This window comes from Macaca fascicularis, chromosome 8 (assembly GCF_037993035.2).
Source record: "Macaca fascicularis isolate 582-1 chromosome 8, T2T-MFA8v1.1".
NCBI classification, from domain to species: Eukaryota; Metazoa; Chordata; class Mammalia; order Primates; family Cercopithecidae; genus Macaca; species Macaca fascicularis.
In genome coordinates, this window is record NC_088382.1 from 109,174,546 (window position 1) to 109,191,995 (window position 17,450).

The following is a 17,450-nucleotide window of genomic DNA, read 5'->3' on the forward strand; positions in this document are numbered from 1 at the left end:
TACACAGTAAACTTTTTCTTGGCTTAAAAAGTAAGAGGTTTATTGCATACTAACCAGCATACTGTTAAGACATTGTTAAGTTGATGAAACAGGTCAGGTTAGAAAATGTGAGTAGAATTCATTGGGTTTGATTTATTAAATTGAGTATCACTCTGCTCAGCTGATGTTTCTTTTTAGAATCCTAGTATGTGCTTTATCTAGCTAAGTCTGTCTTATTCTCACTTTCCAATCATTTTACTTCTATTTGACATTTTATACAGAGTCTGAGGAAAGATTTCAAAGTAGGGTTTTTTTTTCCTGACATTTTTTGAAGTTTTTATGATGTGATGACTTCTGTGCCAGGCTTTCTATATATTATCTCACTTAATTTTCATAATTAAGACAGAAACCCAGCTTTTTCTCTCCTCTTGGCTATTGTGCTACTACAGAATTTATGCAAGCTGTTTGGCAGGGGAGAAAATGCCAAGTTTACAAGGCAAGCCCATCTTGTGGGCTGCACCTCTTCCTCAAACACTGGGCCTCATACAAGTCTCTGATACTTGGTACAAAAGGGCTTGTCCTTGGCTGGAAACCTCCATGCCATATGCCATTGCTTTCCCCACTGCCTCTCTCCAGGCGCACTGTGCAGAGCCTTTTCAGGGTTTCTAGATGTGCTACTGCCTCGTACCTTTCAGCCGTTGAATCTGCTATTTCCTCTGCTGCAGATTCTTTCTTGTATGAAATTAGATAACTGGACTTTTTTGAACTTGTTTCTACGTTGCCTTCCTCTTTCCTGGGCCTCCCAAGTCTGGGTCAGGTGTCCCTTCTGTGTGCTTCCAATTTTATTTTATACGTAACCTTTTGGAGTATTAAGTGTTGTATAATTGCCTCTAAATCCCCTATTAGACTGTAAGTGTTATGAGGGCAAGGACCATCCAGGGACCTATTATTCTTAGGGCCTATCACAATACCTAACATACAGTGCCCAATAAATATCTGTTGAACAGATAATGCAAGTCAGGTCACTGGAGGAAGGGCTGTTTTGGTAGGAGAATATAGTTTTGACAGTCCTGACTAAGGCTATGAGTAGGGAAGAACCTGGTTGCTTTCTACCACTTACTACTTTACTAGCAGTTTTATTTTGTCACAATATGGTTTTAAAATAGAGTCATTTTCATGTAGAAAAAGAGCTGTAGAAGAAGTAATGTTGTATTTTGTAGAAGAAATTAGAGGACACTATATTAATAGAAATATCTTCTAGGGACAGTGACGACTAGGAGAGTTTTTTTTTTTTCCCCCATAGTAAGTCATAAAATCTTTGTCTCTATAAATCTTCCTATTCATTTAACTATCTATTTAATCTTCACAACATCCTAGTTATGTTTCCTTTTTTCTTGCAAATATAGTTTATTTTGCCTTCTATCCTTATCTTTTTTCCCCTTTAATGCTAGAAATTTGTTTATTTTTGGCTTTGTTCATCTTCTCTTTTTTATTGTGCTCTATATCCTTCCCTCTTTCTTTTAGTTTATTCTACTTTTTATGTTCAGCTTATCGAGCCTTTTTTATTTGCTAAAACTAGTATTTTAGACAATAAATTTTCCTGTAAGTGCCACTTGAACTGCATCCTACAATGTTTAATGCATAACATTTGCTTTTAAGTATTAACTTTTATTATGATTTTTTGGACCAGTGGATGACTAATTTAGAAGTGTGTTTTAAAATTTCTAAGCATAGGCAATTTTGTGAATTCTCTTCTTTAATAAAATATCTAACTGAATTGTATTGTGCTCAGAGGATACAGTCTATATGATACTAATTCACTGAAATGTACTGGGGCTAGCTTAATGGCCTAGCAGGTGGTTGGATTTTAAATGTTCCTGTGTGCTTGAGAAAAATATGTATTCTCCAGTTGTCAGATACTGTGTTCTGTAAATGTTCACCTCATCACACATACTATGTTTTTCAATTTTTCTGTATTTTTTTTCTTATCTGCTTAGAGGGTTAAAGTATTCCACCATCGATGACAGATTTGTCAGTTTCTCCTTGTAGAGCTATAAGTTTTTCTTTCATATGTTTTGAGGCTCTTTTTACAAATAAATTTAGAATTGTCTTAACCTCCAAATGTACTGAATCTTTTGTCTTCAGGCAGTAACTCTGTTTTTAAATAGAGTTAAAGTATATCTTGTATAATATAATGTAAATATAACTACTTAAGTTTTTTGTCAAATGTTTGCCTAGTATATATTTTTCCATTTGTTGACTCTTTCTGTGCCCTGAAGTTTTAGGTGTGTCTCATAAAAAACAGAATATTAACTGTGATTTATTAAATGCCATCTGACAGTTTTTATCTTTTAATGGGAGAGTTTACATTATCTATATTTATGTTGATTATTATGTTGGGATTTTTATTTGTATCTTCTTCTTATGTGCTTTTTACTTGCCCAACTTTGGTTTTTCATTTCTGACATTCTAATTTTTATTTATTTGGAAGTTATGTGTTCCATATCTGTTATTTTAGTGGCTACTCTAGCAATGTTAACATGTGTACTTAACAAAAGTCTGAAGTTAATATTCTTCTTCTTCAACAATATAAGAAAGTTAGAACATTTTATGTCAAATTATCTGGTCCCGTTATTTATATACTATTATTTTCCTGTGTCTTATTTTTGGCCTATTTTCTCATCATAATTTAGACATCATTATTATTAATTTAAACATAATATTTGTTTAGACTTACTCATATATTTACCAATGTCTTCCTAGTGATTATTTCTTGGGATACTTCGGGCTGCCTGGATTTAGGACTTGGCATTTTCAATAATTGTGGAATAATTCTCAGATATTATCTCTTCAAATATTGCCTCCTCCTTGTTCTGTGCATTACCTCCTGCAAGCTTTAATTAAGCATTTTTTAGACTTTCTCTCTCTATTCTTCATGAATCTTAACCTTCTTTCATTTATAGTATTTCCTTGTCTCTTTGGATTACATTCTGGATTTCATTGGATCTTTCTTTTTATTCACTATCACTCAAGCTGGGCATGCTTGAGTTTTTTTGGTTTTGTTTTTGTTAAGTCTTGTTCCCTGCTCATATTTTGAAGATGCTTTTTTACTTTTTAAATAATTATTTTATATTTTATATTTGCTAGACTATCCATTGCTTCTGCTGTTGTGTGAATTGTGAATTTTGTCTGTAAGTGTCTCATTTCACTTGGAACCTGATCTGTGGAAGAGCTTTGAGTTGAAATTGATTTCATCCCAAGATATTGTGCTTTTACTTTTGCCTTTGCCTGTCATCTGGCAGCACTGTCTACCTGGAGCAAGACTCTCCAGACAGAAATTTTTGTTCATCACATATTTGAGACCCAAACTTCCAAGTGCTAGCTCATGATTGCAAAATCTTGGAGCATTGTTTTTTGGTTTGGGTTTTGTGTTTGTTTGTTTGTTTGTTTTCCTCTTTACCCATTAGTAAGGTAAAGACAGGTAAGTTGATAAATTGCCTTGTCTGTTTCTACATGAGCATGAGGAGGACTGTTGCTTTAAAAATATATTTTGAAATATATACTCATAAAGAATTACAAAAAATATTTGGAGAAGTTCTGTGTGCACTTTACCCAGTTTCTCTCAATAGAAACGTCTTGTGTAACTATAGTACAATATCAAGACCAGGAAGTTGACATCAGTACAATCAATACACAATTGTATTCAGATTCTGCCAGTTTTACATGCACTTATTTGTGTTAATGTATATAGTGCTCTATGTAATTTTTTCACATGTAGATTCATGTAACCACCATCACAATCAAGATACAGAACTGTCCTATCACCACAGAGCTCCCTAGAAGTGCTCTTTCTAATTCACCCTTTCACTGCTGGTGACCCTTGGTAATCTCAGCTTTATGTGAATTGTCTTCTATTAAACAGATTGATCATTTGCGTGAGCCCTGAACTTCCTCTCCTCCTGTGCAGTTAACAGAGCAGAAAATCAGTGTCTGCAGGATTTAGCAGAAAACTGTAGAGTAAAAGTCAGCTTTGGCAGGTGCTTATTTATCATGGTTCCTGGTTTCACATTATTTGGAAGACTTTCCAGTTTCTGTTATTCTGTTATTGGTGTTGGCTCCAGGATGTGTCTGAAAAAATACTTTAAATTTTTTTTAAAGCAATTTGGTTATTAGAGCTAGGAGGTTCATTCAGAGTTTCTAATATGCCATATTCAGAAATAGGTGATAGTAGGAATGTTAAGGAACATTTATCTGTATCGTTTTCTTTGCAGTTCATTCATAGAGAAGTGGATTTGGTTTTATCTTGATACTTGTGCATTTGTGATTAGTTGGTGATTTAAATATGCTGTTCATTCAAAATCATATAAGATAATATACTTCCATAATAGTCATAAAACTTATAAGGTACTTTATGAATAGTTTTTCAATTACACATATATTTTATTTATCTTTATAATAGTTCTTATACCAAAATAACTAAAGCACAGGGAAGTTAAATAATTTCTGCAAGCTCATGATCATTGGAAAGTCTGAGACTAAAACTCACATAAATCAACTGCTTATCCTACTTTCCCCAGCTGAGATTTGGAAGGTTTTGCAATTAACTTTTAAGTTGGATTTATATCCTCAAATATTATAAATTACTCTGAATTTTTTCAAATCAAATATGTCACATATATGTCAATATATCAAATATATAACTTAATTTTAAAAGCAAGCAATAAGAAAAAATGTAGAAGTACTAATCCTGATCCCTAAAAGTTTTAAATTTGAAAATTACATTTTTGGAAGTATCTGGCTATCACTCAAAATAGAAAGTATTGCATAGGGAAAAAGAACCTGTGGGAAATCATGTTGTCAACAAATGATGACAGGAGAAATATAGCTTAATTTAAGCCCCCCCTCCCCCCGCAAAAAAAAAGGAAATTTCAAGCCTGAATGCAATGAAAACTCTAATGAAACTCGGTGTTTTTGTGATTGTAATCTTGTAATTATTACAGTTTTTCCATGTGTCAAGAGAAATAGGAAAACGGTTGTTTACATTGGGATTAGGTTGATTTGTCTTTTAATATAGCACTAATTTTGTTTTCATTTTTTTTCCTTCAAAGGCATTCTTAAAGTATTTTAGTTCACCTTAAAAATATGTTTAGGGAGTTTATTTAAAATGTACAGAGCATTGGCTGTTTTAAAATAAGTAAAAGTAATGTTTATATGGGGAGTAATAATCTAGGGAAATAGGTTAGGCCATCAACTGCCTCAGATATTTGCTGGCGATCAGAATTTATGTGGCCCTGATTCAAAAGTTTAGTGTTTTAAAGACTATGTGCTCTTATTACTATGTACAGATACGTTCTCCACCTGAGATTTGTAAAGATTTATGTCAGTTCACATCAGTGAATTGAAACAGCATTTACCTATTGCTAGATAGTATAGATAGTTCCTGACTTCAAGAAATGTTTGGCATATTTGGGAAGACTGGTAAGTCAATGTGGTATTATTGTATTTACAAGTATAGAGAGACCCTAAGAACACAGATTTGGGAAGGAGGGAGTTTGGAGGAAGGGTGATCAGGAAAGGCTTCATAAAAAAAATGATAGCTGAGCTGGGCCTTTTAAGAATTAACAGAATTACACCAATATTTAAATGAAACTAGAACATTCTTCTACAGAGAGACTCTCAAAATGCCTCTCCTTCCTACCCCCACTGTCATTCATTCCTTTTCTCTTTAAGACAAATTGAAAGGATTAATGGCCCACTTATGAGCCCTGTTTCTAATGCAGTTCTTGAGTTTGTGTAAAATTTTAGGTCACTTTTCCTGCAATTTTTCTAAGTTAAAAAGGAGAAGAAACAGATCCAGCTCCTACCTTAGGAATCATGAGAATTATCCTCAGTTACTCTGGCTCCTGCTATGGCTTGTTGATCACTGGCTATTTGTTCCCCTTTCCCCCATTCATAACTCCCTGTGATGTCTCACTACCTGAGCTGCTTGCTTATTCCACTCATGTCTGCTCCTTGCTTCTCTCTTCACTTGAATTAATTAATATCAGCCCTCACCTTGCCTGGCCCAGTCCTGAGCAGCTGGCCCAGTCCTGAGCAGCTGGCCCAGACACCTGCTCTCTTGAGTCTGAGTAGTCATTCACTGTCCATTATCGTTTAACCAGCCTCTGGGAGTGCTTATTCTGACCTCCACACCTTCTTAGTCAACCAAAGCAAAAACCGAATCAGATTGTGCCTTTTTCTGTACTTTTCACACTAGGACCCAACACTCCCCCCATCACCTCCGAATAATAAGTTTCATTAGCGTTCAACTGATACTTAATTGTATTTTTTCTAATGTCTGTAATTGAAACTTTAAAAAATATTTCTACTAGTAAGGCTATTTTTATTCGCTTTGTTATTTCAGCTTTTCTGCTGATAAAAACTTTTTGGGGACCAAATACTATTTTTCTTTTGATCATCTACTTTAAAACTTTTCTGAACCAACAAAACTTAACATAAGAAAAAGGTCCCAAATTCAGGCACACTTAAGTTTTCTCTGGCTCTCAAACTTTGTGCTTCCCACCCTACCTTACTGCCTTTCTATTTTACTTTAAAACCTTCATGAAAATTTTTATCTATTTACTTCCTTTGATTTAGCTTTACAGATTATTTTATTCATTTACTTAGCAGTGGACCCAGTAGGATCAACGTTGTATGTTCCAACTCTATATGGGGCAGTAAACCTCACTGTTATTCTACATCAGAAACCTTGTCATTTCTCAACACTACATTTGGGTTATATAAAGAATGAAGAGCAAGGGTTGAGGGAGTGAAATAGATTAAGAAGGCTCCATTACCTTTCCTAACAAGAAATCAAAGTTCAGAGGAAAGTAGATGATTAGCAAAGGAAAGTGTTTTGAGTAAAAAAAAAAAAAAAAAACCTCGTATTTGTGTTGTAGTTTTGTCCCATACTAGTTTTGTAACTTTAGCTATCTTTCAAACTCTCTGAATTATTTTTTCATTGGTAAAAATGGACATAAAATAGAACCTCAGAGCATCTCAGGGATTGAAATCATGTATGTGAAAGTACTTAGAAAAAGAGTAACGTGCCAGGAATAACGTAAGAAGTCATTGTAGTGTAGATTACTCTAAGTGATAAGTTTTGGATATGTTTTCAAGTCATAATATGAGCTAACTTTCTGAAACCTTTTTCATAGATGTGCCCCAGTTTATTCATCAGTAATCCACAGTGAAAAAAATGGTATTGACAATATGTTAATGAACAAAATAAATATAGAATGGTTATTTTATCTGTTTTCTTGTTTTTGTTTTTGTTTTTTTCACTGCCTTTACAGGAGAGCCTTGAACTTAGGAATTCTTCGAGATCCTGGATCAGAAATCGAAGACAGACAATACCAAATAGACCTGCAGTCTATCAATATTGGTACTGCACAATGGGATCAACTAAAACCAGAGAAGGAAAGTGTCTCAGGAGGGGTGCTAACAGAGACTGAAAGGAATTCTCAAAATCCAGCCCTTGAGTGGAATATGGCCAGCAGGTAGGAAATGATTGAGAAATTTTCCACTCTTTCTAATACTTCATTGCCAGAACAGTTGGTGATATAATCTTTAGCATGTCCAACCAACCTAAGTATTTTGGTATTGCTTCTGCTTTTCATTACAAACATAAAAAATATTTTGTAATTGTAGCTGATGATTTTGCATGGAAACCTGCTGGTCCTACCAGTGTCACACTGAAATTATTACAAATTTAGGATTATGTTAGCATAAAAAAAAGCTTACTATTTGTTGAAAAAATCTACTTCAGGCTAAAGGATACACATTTTCTCTTAAAATCTGTTGTATTTGGGGTCAATTGTTTGGTTGAAGTTTAGCCTCTCCTTTTTGCTTATAATAACAAGAAAAAATTAATGAATACTCTGCAAAGTTATGTTTAAGTTAGAGTGTGGGGGAAAAACAAGAGTTTCTGACTCTAGGGTTTTTTCCATCCACTTTAAATAAAAGTAACTATGTTCATAGATAATTTTTTAAATTTATTTTTATTTCAACAGTTTTTGGGGTACAGGTAGTTTTGGGGTACATGGATAAGTTATTTAGGGGTGATTTCTGGGATTTTGGTACACCCATCACCTGATTAGTATACACTGAGCCCAATATGTAGTCTTTTATCCCTCACTCCCCTTCCTCACCACCCCCACCCCCAAATCCCCAAAGTCCATTATATCATTCTTAGGACTTTGCATTCTCATAGCTTAGCTCCTACTTATAAGTGAGAATATATGATACTTGGTTTTCCATTCCTGAGTTAATTCTCTTAGAATAATGGCCACCAGTTCCATCCAAGTTCCTGCAAAAGACATTATCATTCCTTTTTATGGCTGAGTAGTAGACCATGGTGTATATATACCACATTTTCTTTATCCACTCATTGGTTGATGGGCACTTAGATAGTTTACATCTCTTTGCAGTTCCAAATTGTGCTGCTATAAACATGTGTGTGCATGTGTCTTTTTCATATAATGACTTCTTTTCCTTTGGTTTTCTGTTCTTGCGATAGTTTGCTGAGAATGATGGTTTCCAGCTTCTTCCATGTCCCTACAAAGGACATGAACATCCTTTTTTATGGCTGCATAGTATTCCATGGTGTATATGTGCCACATTTTCTTAATCCAGTCTGTCATTGATGGACATTTGGGTTGGTTCCAAGTCTTTGCGATTGTGGATAGTGCTGCAATAAACATACGAGGGCATGTGTCTTTATAGCAGCATGATTTATAATCCTTTGGGTATGTACCCAGTAATGGGATTGGTGGGTCAAATGGTATTTCTAGTTCTAGATCCTTGAGGAATCGCCACACTGTCTTCCACAATGGTTGAACTAGTTTACATTCCCACCCACAGTGTAAAAGTGTTCCTATTTCTCCACATCCTCTCCAGCACCTGTTGTTTCCTGACTTTTTAATGATTGCCATTCTAACTGGTATGAGATGGTATCTTATTGTGGTTTTGATTTGCATTTCTCTGATGGTCAGTGATGATGAGCATTTTTTCATGTGTCTGTTGGCTGCATAAATGTCTTCTTTTGAGAAGCGTCTGTTCATATCCTTTGCCCACTTTTTGATAGAGTTATTTGATTTTTTCTTGTAAATTTGTTTCTGTTCTTTGTACATCTGGATATTAGCCCTTTGTCAGATGGGTAGATTGCAAAAATTTTCTTCCATTCTGTAGGTTGCCTGTTCACTCTGATGGTAGTTTCTTTTGCTGTGCAGAAGCTCTTTAGTTTAATTAGATCCCATTTGTCAATGTTGGCTTGTTTTGCCATTGCTTTTGGTGTTTTAGACATGAAGTCCTTGCCCATGCCTATGTCCTGAATGATATTGCCTAGGTTTTCTTCTAGGGATTTTATGGTTTTAGGTCTAACATTTAAGTCTTTAATCCATCTTGAAATAATTTTTGTATAAGGTGTAAGGAAGGGATCCAGTTTCAGCTTTCTACATGTGGCTAGGCAGTTTTCCCAACACCATTTATTAAATAGGGAATCCTTTCTCCGTTTCTTGTTTTTGTCAGGTTTGTCAAAGATCAGATGGTTGTAGATGTGTAGTGTTATTTCTGAGGGCTCTGTTCTGTTCCATTGGTCTATCTCTCTGTTTTGGTACCAATAGCATGCTGTTTTGGTTACTGTAGCCTTGTAGTATAGTTTGAAGTCAGGTAGCATGATGCCTCCAGCTTTGTTCTTTTTGCTTAGGATTGTCTTGGCAATGTGGGCTCTCTTTTGGTTCCATATGAACTTTAAAGTAGTTTTTTCCAATTCTGTGAAGAAAGTCATTGGTAACTTGATGGGGATGGCACTGAATCTATAAATTACTTTGGGCAGTATGGCCATTTTCACAATAGTGATTCTTCCTATCCATGAGCATGGAATGTTCTTTCATTTGTTCGTGTCCTCTTTTATTCCATTGAACAGTGGTTTGTACTTCTCTTTGAAGACGTCCTTCACATCCCTTCTAAGTTGGATTCCTAAGTATTTTATTCTCTTTGTAGCAATTGTGAATGGGAATTAACTCATGATTTGGCTCTCTGTTATTGGTGTATAGGAATGCTTTTGATTTTTGCACATGGATTTTGTATCCTGAGACTTTTGCTGAAGTTGCTTATCAGCTTAAGGAGATTTTGGGCTGAGATGGTGGGGTTTTCTAAATATGCAATCATGGTAGACATGTTTTCTAGGAAGCCTTCCCTGAGCCTGTCACAAGACCAAGTTAAGTCACATTTGTGTGTGCTCTTATCACATCACTTAACATATTTTATTCTAATTACTTATATAACTACCTCTGGGTCCGGAGGACAGAAATCATCACCATCATGTTCATTGATTTATCCCTAGAACATAGCACTGCCATGTATAAAATGTATTATTGTAGTCCTTCACTGACAAGTGATTGAATGTGCCCCTGAGAAGGGGTGTAAATTTGGGTGAAGAAGCACACATAGCCAGCCAAGGTAAATTTCAAGAGAGGAATGTAATTATGGAATCATCAGCAGGCGACTTGCATGGCAGCTGGGAAGTGAATATTTTCATCATAAAGGAGGATCTTCTTGGCACACCACAGCATCAACTACACTAATCATAAACTCCAAATATCACATAATAGTAGCCAGCTTCAAGTCTTTCTAATCCTTATCTTTACACAGTTTTCAGATTTAGGAGGTACGAGCTTATAAAAGTCACAGGTTATTGTGTCTTAAAAATCACAAATTCTGTCATAACAAAGAACATGAGCCTTACTTTCCTAGGAAATTTTATGACCACCTAACCTTAGTTGTATCTCTCCTATTTGTTCTTTAATTTATTTAACTTATGGTTTGTGTATGTGTTTTAATAATTTTTGGAGATAAATTCACATAACATAAAATTAACCATTTAAGGTGAACATTTAGTGGCATTTAGTACATTTACAATATTGAGCAACTAACACCTCTGTCTAGTTCCAAAACATTTTCTTCACCCCAAAGTAAAACCCCTTGCCTGGTAGGCACTTTGTCTCTATCCTTCTCCCTCCTTCCAGCCCCTAGCAACCACCAATTTGACTCTAAATTCAGCAGTCTGGATTTATCCTGTCTGTATGAATTTATGTATTCTGGATATTTTATATAAATAGAATCATATGATATGTGACCTTTTATATCTGGCCTCTTTCACTTAACATACTGTTTTGTATATTCATCGAAATTGTAGCATATATCAGTACTTCATTCTCTTTATAGCCAAATAATATTCCACCGTGTGTATATAAGTGATCACTGATTTATAATGGGTCAACTTAAGATTTTTCAACTTTATGATGATGCAAAAATAATAGTGCAATCAGTAGAAACTGTACTTTGCGTACCTGTACAGCCATTCTGGTTTTCACTTTCAGTACGGTATTCAATAATTACATGAGATATTCAGTGTTTTAGTATAAGCTAGGCTTTGCGTTAGATGATTTTGCCCAACTGAGGCCAATGTGAGTGTTCTGAGCACATTTAAGATAGGCTAGACTAAGCTATGATGTTTGATTGGTTAAGTGTATTAAATACATTCTCAACTTAGGATACATTCAACTTACAATGAGTTTATCAGGATATAACCCCAGTATGAGTTGAGGATCATCTGTACACTACAATTTGTCTATGCATTGATGGACATTTGAGCTATTTCTGCTTTTTGGCTACTGTGTATAATGTTGCTATCGATATTGCTGTACAAGTACCTGTTTGAGTACCTGTTTTCACATATTTGGGTATACACCTAGTAGTAGAATTACAGGGTCATATGGCAATTTTATGTTTAACTTTTTGAGAAACTGCCAAATTCTTTCAAACATAAAATGGCTGTACCATTTTATATTCCCACCAGCAATGTTTGAGGGTTCGTTTCTCCACATTCTTACTAATACTTACTTTTCTTTGTTTTTTTATTTGTTTGGTAAGCTAACACATCATTCTACTGGGTGTGAGGTGGTACATCCTTGTGGTTTTCACTTACATCTCTGTAATGATTAATGACCTGAAGTAGCTTTTTGTGTGCTTGTTGTCTGTGTATTTCTTTGGAGAAAAGCTTGTCTTTTGCCACCCCCACCCCATGCTTTTTTGAGACAGAGACTTGTTCTGTCACCCAGGTTAGAGTGCAGTGGCATGACCTCAGCTCATCGTAACCTCTGCCTCTTGGATTCAATCGATTCTCCTGCCTCAGCCTCCCAAGTACCTGGGATGACATGCACCTGCCACTGTGCCCTGCTAATTATTGTATTTTTAGTAGAGGTGGGTTTCATCAGGTTGGCTAGGCTGGCCTCGAACTTCTAACCTCAAGTGATCCAGCAGCCTTGGCCTCCCAACATCCTGGGATTACCAGTGTGAGCCACCGCACCCAGCCTTTTGGCTATTTTTAATCGAGTTCCTTGACTTCTTGTTGATGAGTTATAAGAGTTCTTCATTTATTCTAGATGCTGTACCCTTATTAGATATATGATTTAGAAAATTTTTTTTATAATGGAAATTTTTTGTTGATGGTATTATGTCCAGAATTGATGAGTTCCTGGTCTCACTGACTTCAAGAATGAAGCCGCGGACCCTCATGGTGAGTGTTACAGTTCTTAAAGATGGTGTGTCCGCAGTTTGTTCCTTCTTCCCAGTGGGTTCATGGTCTTGCTGGCTTCAGGAGTGAAGCTGGAGATCTTCGCGGTCTTACAGCTCTTAAAGGCAGCGTGTCTGTAGTTTTTCATTCTTCCCAGTGGCTTCGTGGTCTCATTGGCTTCAGGAATTAAGCTGCAGACCCTCGCGGTGTTACAGCTCATAAAGGCAGCGTGGACCCAGTGAGCAGGAGCAAGATTTATTGCAAAGAGCAAAAGAACAAAGCTTCCACGGTGTAGAAGTGGACCCAAGCATGTTGCTGCTGGCTGACTCCGGAAGCCTGCTTTTATTTCCTTTTCTGGCCCCACCCACATCCCGCTGATTGGTCCGCTTTACAGAGAGCTGATTGGACTGTTTTGACAGGGTGCTGATTGGTGCATTTACAGCCCTCTAGCTAGACAGAAAAGTTCTCCAAGTCCCCCTTAGGTTAGCTAGATACAGAGTAAGGATTGGTGTATTTGCAAACCCTGAGCTAGCGTGCTGATTGGTGCGTTTACAATCCCTTAGCTTGACATTAAAGCTTCTTCCAAGTCCCCACTAGGTTAGCTAGATACTAAGTAATCAGAGTACTGATTGGTGTACTTGCAAACCCAGGGCTAGAGTGCTGATTGGTGTGTCTACAATCCCTCAGCCAGACATAAAAGCTCTCCAAGTCCCCACCAGACTCAAGAGCCCAGCCAGCTTCACCCAGTGGATCCTGCCCCCGGTGCAGGCAGAGCTACCCGCCAGTCCAGCGCCATGCACCCGCACTCCTCAGCCCCTGGGCAGTGGATGGGACCGAGCGCCAGGGAGCAGGGGGCGGTGCTCATCAGGGAGGCTGGGGCCGCAGGGTAGCCCACTGCCATGAGGGGGGAGTTCAGGCATGGCGGGCTGCAGGTCCGGAGCCCTGCCCCATGGGGAGGCAGCTGAGGCCCAGGCGACAACTTGAGCGCAGCCCCCGCGGGCTGGCACTGCTGGGGGACAGGCGCACCCACCGCAGCTGCTGCCTCCAGTACTAAGCCCCTCACTGCTCTGGGCCAGCAGCGCGGCCATTGGCGGGGCCACCAGGCCGGTGCCTGCCGGAACTCGTGCTGGCCTGGACGCGGGCCACTGCGCGGCCCCGGTTCCGGACCGCGCCTCTCCCTCCACACCTCCCTGCAAGCAGAGGGAGCTGGCTCTAGCCTCAGCCAGCCCAGAGTCGGGGCTCCTATAGTGCAGTGGTGGGCGGAAGGGCTCCTCAAGCGCTGCCAGAGTGGACGCCAAGGCTGAGGAGGCACCGAGAGAGCGAGGGCTGTTAGCACATTGTCTCCTCTCAGTATGTGGTAAAGGTCCAACTTCATTTTTTAACATATGGGTTTCCGGTTGTTCTGTCATCATTTACTGAAGATACTAGTCTTTCCCCATTGAATGATCCTGTCACCCTCATCAAAAATTTACAAAGACTTTTGATGGCTGTGTGTGGTCAAAAATTAACAGACTTTTGATGGCTCATGCTTGTAATCCCACACTTTGAGAGGCCAAAGCGGGAGGATTGCTTGAAGCCAGGACCAGAGTAGGCAACATAGTGAGACCTTGTCTCAACAACAACGTAATTTTTTTAGTTAGCAGGGCATGGTGGCATGCACCTATGGCCCTAGCTTATCTTGAGGCTGAATCAGGAGGATCACTTAAGCCCAGGAGTTCAAGGCTGCATTGAGCTATGATCATGTCACTTCACCTCCATCCTCATCAACAGAAAAAAACCCTGTCTCAGATAAATAAATGAATAATAAAAAATAAAGACTTTTGAATGTCTAGTGTATGCCATTGAAGGTCTTTTACACTGGAGAAACAAATGAAATAATTTCTAATTTTATTCTAATATATGTCCTGTAAGTTCAGCAGCCAATCAAAGAAACAGACTTACTATTTAACTATTATAGTGTGGAGAATGCTATAATTGACAAATATAGCATACTTAGGCTTACAGAAGAAACAAATCCAAATCAAGATAAATATATGCCACATACGTAGGAGATCTTAGGCACAGGCACATAAGCGAAAAGATAAATTAATGCAAAGTTGACATAGGTACAAAATAGTCATTCATTTCTCTTTTTAAAAGAAAAAAAAAAAGAGAGAAATGAATGATTGACTCTATGGGTGGGGTTTCAGAGAAGGTTTCACAGAGTGCATGGCTTCTGAACCTGTTTCCACAGAGTTTGGGTGCCTGCAGAGTAGAGGGAGCATTCTGAACAGGGAAGCAGCAGATCCAGAGGCCAAAAGTATGAAAGTATGGCATGTTTTACTTGGCACATAATGTCATGCTTGGCACATAACAGATACCAAATAAAGGCTAAATTAATCAATGACAGAGTGATGATTAAGTAGAGCCAACTAATCAAGAGACTGAATGTGAATGTTTATGAGAGATACTCATTCAATTAAAAACATAAAATTTTAGATCTGTTGTAGCATAGTTCTGATGATTAATCTTGACAGACATATAAATAGGACCTTAATATGATTCTGTTTCTGAATAGGTATTGTAGATGAAATTCCAAAGATACAGTGAGGAATAATGTGTTTACTTCCCTGACCAATATTAAACGGCAACCTTTAATGATGATTTTCATTCATTCCTCTGGGTACATTACTCAAATTTTGTCTTTAATTGTGATGTGCTTCTATGTGTATGTTGCAGGGAGTGGGGAGTAGGGAAGTTAAGTATAGAGAATCATCAGATTTTAAAACTTGAAGATCTTCTGTTTCTAAAACTTTGATTTTTTTTCATCCAAGGGAATATATCACAGTTTAATTAAGGCAGCAGAACCAATAGAGTATTACAGAATAAGAGATTCATTTTAGGTGTAAAATCTTACCCAGTTGTGGAAAAAGCTGACAAGTAAGGGTCTGGAAGAGGGAGTTGAAGGATCAAAGTCACAACCAACCCTCCTGAAGCGCTTGACCTGGTTAAAAACTTGGGAGCTTTCAAGGGAACCTCGGAAACATCCAGCAGCACATTCAACTGGTGGACTGAAACCACCAGAAGGCTGGTAGACATTAATGGGAGGCTGTGGCCTCTGCATCTGGGGTAAGGCTGGGAGGCTGGAGTTGCTGTTGTTCAGCAGGGCCAAGGGTCAGGAAGAAGAAGTGGTCACAGAGCCAGGAAAAGTGAGAACAAGCTAGAATCTGCCAGCACCTTTCCATTGGTCTTTCACTGCATTTAAAACATGAAGTCTTGCAGAGAATATTGGCTACTATTTCCCTCCATCTTCCAAATCTTGTTAAGGTTCCTCTTTTGCAAAACTCTAAACTCTGAATTATTCTTGGGAAGTGGTTATAAAACAAAAACTACTACAGTAAACTAAATTTGAAGTGGTTCTTTGGCTTGTCCAGTGTCACAAAAAATAGAGCTATGTGTAGAACCTTGGTTTCCTTCCTCTTACTAGTCAACTACTTTTCTTCTGCTCAAGGCTCAGATCTTGTAGGCTTGTGCTAAAGTCCGTTGTTAGCTAATCACTCTCTTTTTCTTTTTCTCTTAGCAACCATTTTTGCTACATCTGGGTTTATTTTATAATCTGAGGAAATGTACTGATGTCCACCGTGTGTAGTTTGCACATTCAAGTGACTTGCTGCTTTATATGGCCACCAGTGCTTTAGGGGGAGGTGGAAAGTTTATCTTATAATTACCTGAAAGTACCACTAAGTCTTAATTCTCCAAGTTAATATTGATATACTTTTCTCATGTGTAATATTTAAAGATATAATTCTAATAGACTTTGCAAAAGTACACTTAAAAGTAAATAATTTTGTTTTTATCATAATACTTTTATCTGTTCCTATCTCTGACTTGATTTTGTTAGGTAATTTATCTTTTAAACTTCATTGTCAGAGAAATAGTTACAGCATATTTGTTTGTTAAAATATTTTTATATACACATAACAAATTACATGTAATACTCTGTGGGCTTTTTTTACACATACAGAATTTTAAAGTTGTTGTTACTATGTTTGCTTAGCAAGCTGACTTGGAATCTGACATGACATATTACTAAAATTCATTGGTCTTATACTTCTCAGGACTGGTAACCTTGAATATGGGGAACTATGACTATGTGTAGGCATTAAAATCCCTAAACCATATATTTCTAGCTTTATTTCTGAGAGATTATGACTATTCTCTGTGTCCTTAGATCTCTTTTATTTTTATTTTTTAGACTATTTCCCAAATGTTCGCACTGCACAGGACCCCCAGCATAGTTTGATTAGTGATTAATGAGATTTTTTCCAGAATTGCATCTGAAATTATAGATAGGAGTATGGAAGGAAAAAAGTTTTAAATTTGTTTTAAATTTTCAACCTGAAAAACATCACTTTTATCTAATTTGTGAGGACATCAAGTTAAGACCTAAGCAAAATCACAGAAGTTAGTCTAATTTTCATACTTTGTAGGTTAATGCCTAGATTGACCTAAACCTACTTGAATGATGTGATTTTATAATTTCCTTAAACCTTACCATGCCTTTACATGAAAAATGTGAATTTTTCTTCTTGCTTAAAAAGTTCCTGGAAAGTGGGTGTGAAGGCTAAACGATTCATGATACAACACGGGGGAGCAGTTGGTTTTTCATTCTTAGCAGCCAGCAGATATCTTCTTCCTTACATGTTGGCTGAGAGTGTCCTATGGCAATATAAAAAGATGGTGTAGATATAAGAGGACAGAGATCCTGTCTTGCTTGGTCTTACTCTTTTTTATATCTTAGTGTAGTTACTGACTGATACAGTAGGCACTAAAAAATAAGAAAATGTTTAAATTGTGTGTAATCATCATGGTAGCA

At 37.2% G+C, this 17,450-nt stretch overlaps 1 protein-coding gene across 37 annotated transcripts in view; it reads left to right on the forward strand.

Moving 5' to 3' along the window:
- The window catches only part of VPS13B (vacuolar protein sorting 13 homolog B), an 857,597-nt gene that overhangs the window by 532,218 nt on the left and 307,929 nt on the right, over window positions 1-17,450 (forward strand). For all 37 annotated transcript variants that reach the window (XR_012416558.1, XR_012416559.1, XM_073999176.1 and 34 more), the window contains one exon: window positions 7,314-7,517. Coding sequence is in view for 35 of the 37 variants with exons in the window: in XM_073999176.1 (XP_073855277.1) it covers window positions 7,314-7,517 (204 nt within the window). In the remaining 2 variants the exon portion in view is untranslated. The remainder of the gene's footprint in view (window positions 1-7,313; window positions 7,518-17,450) is intronic.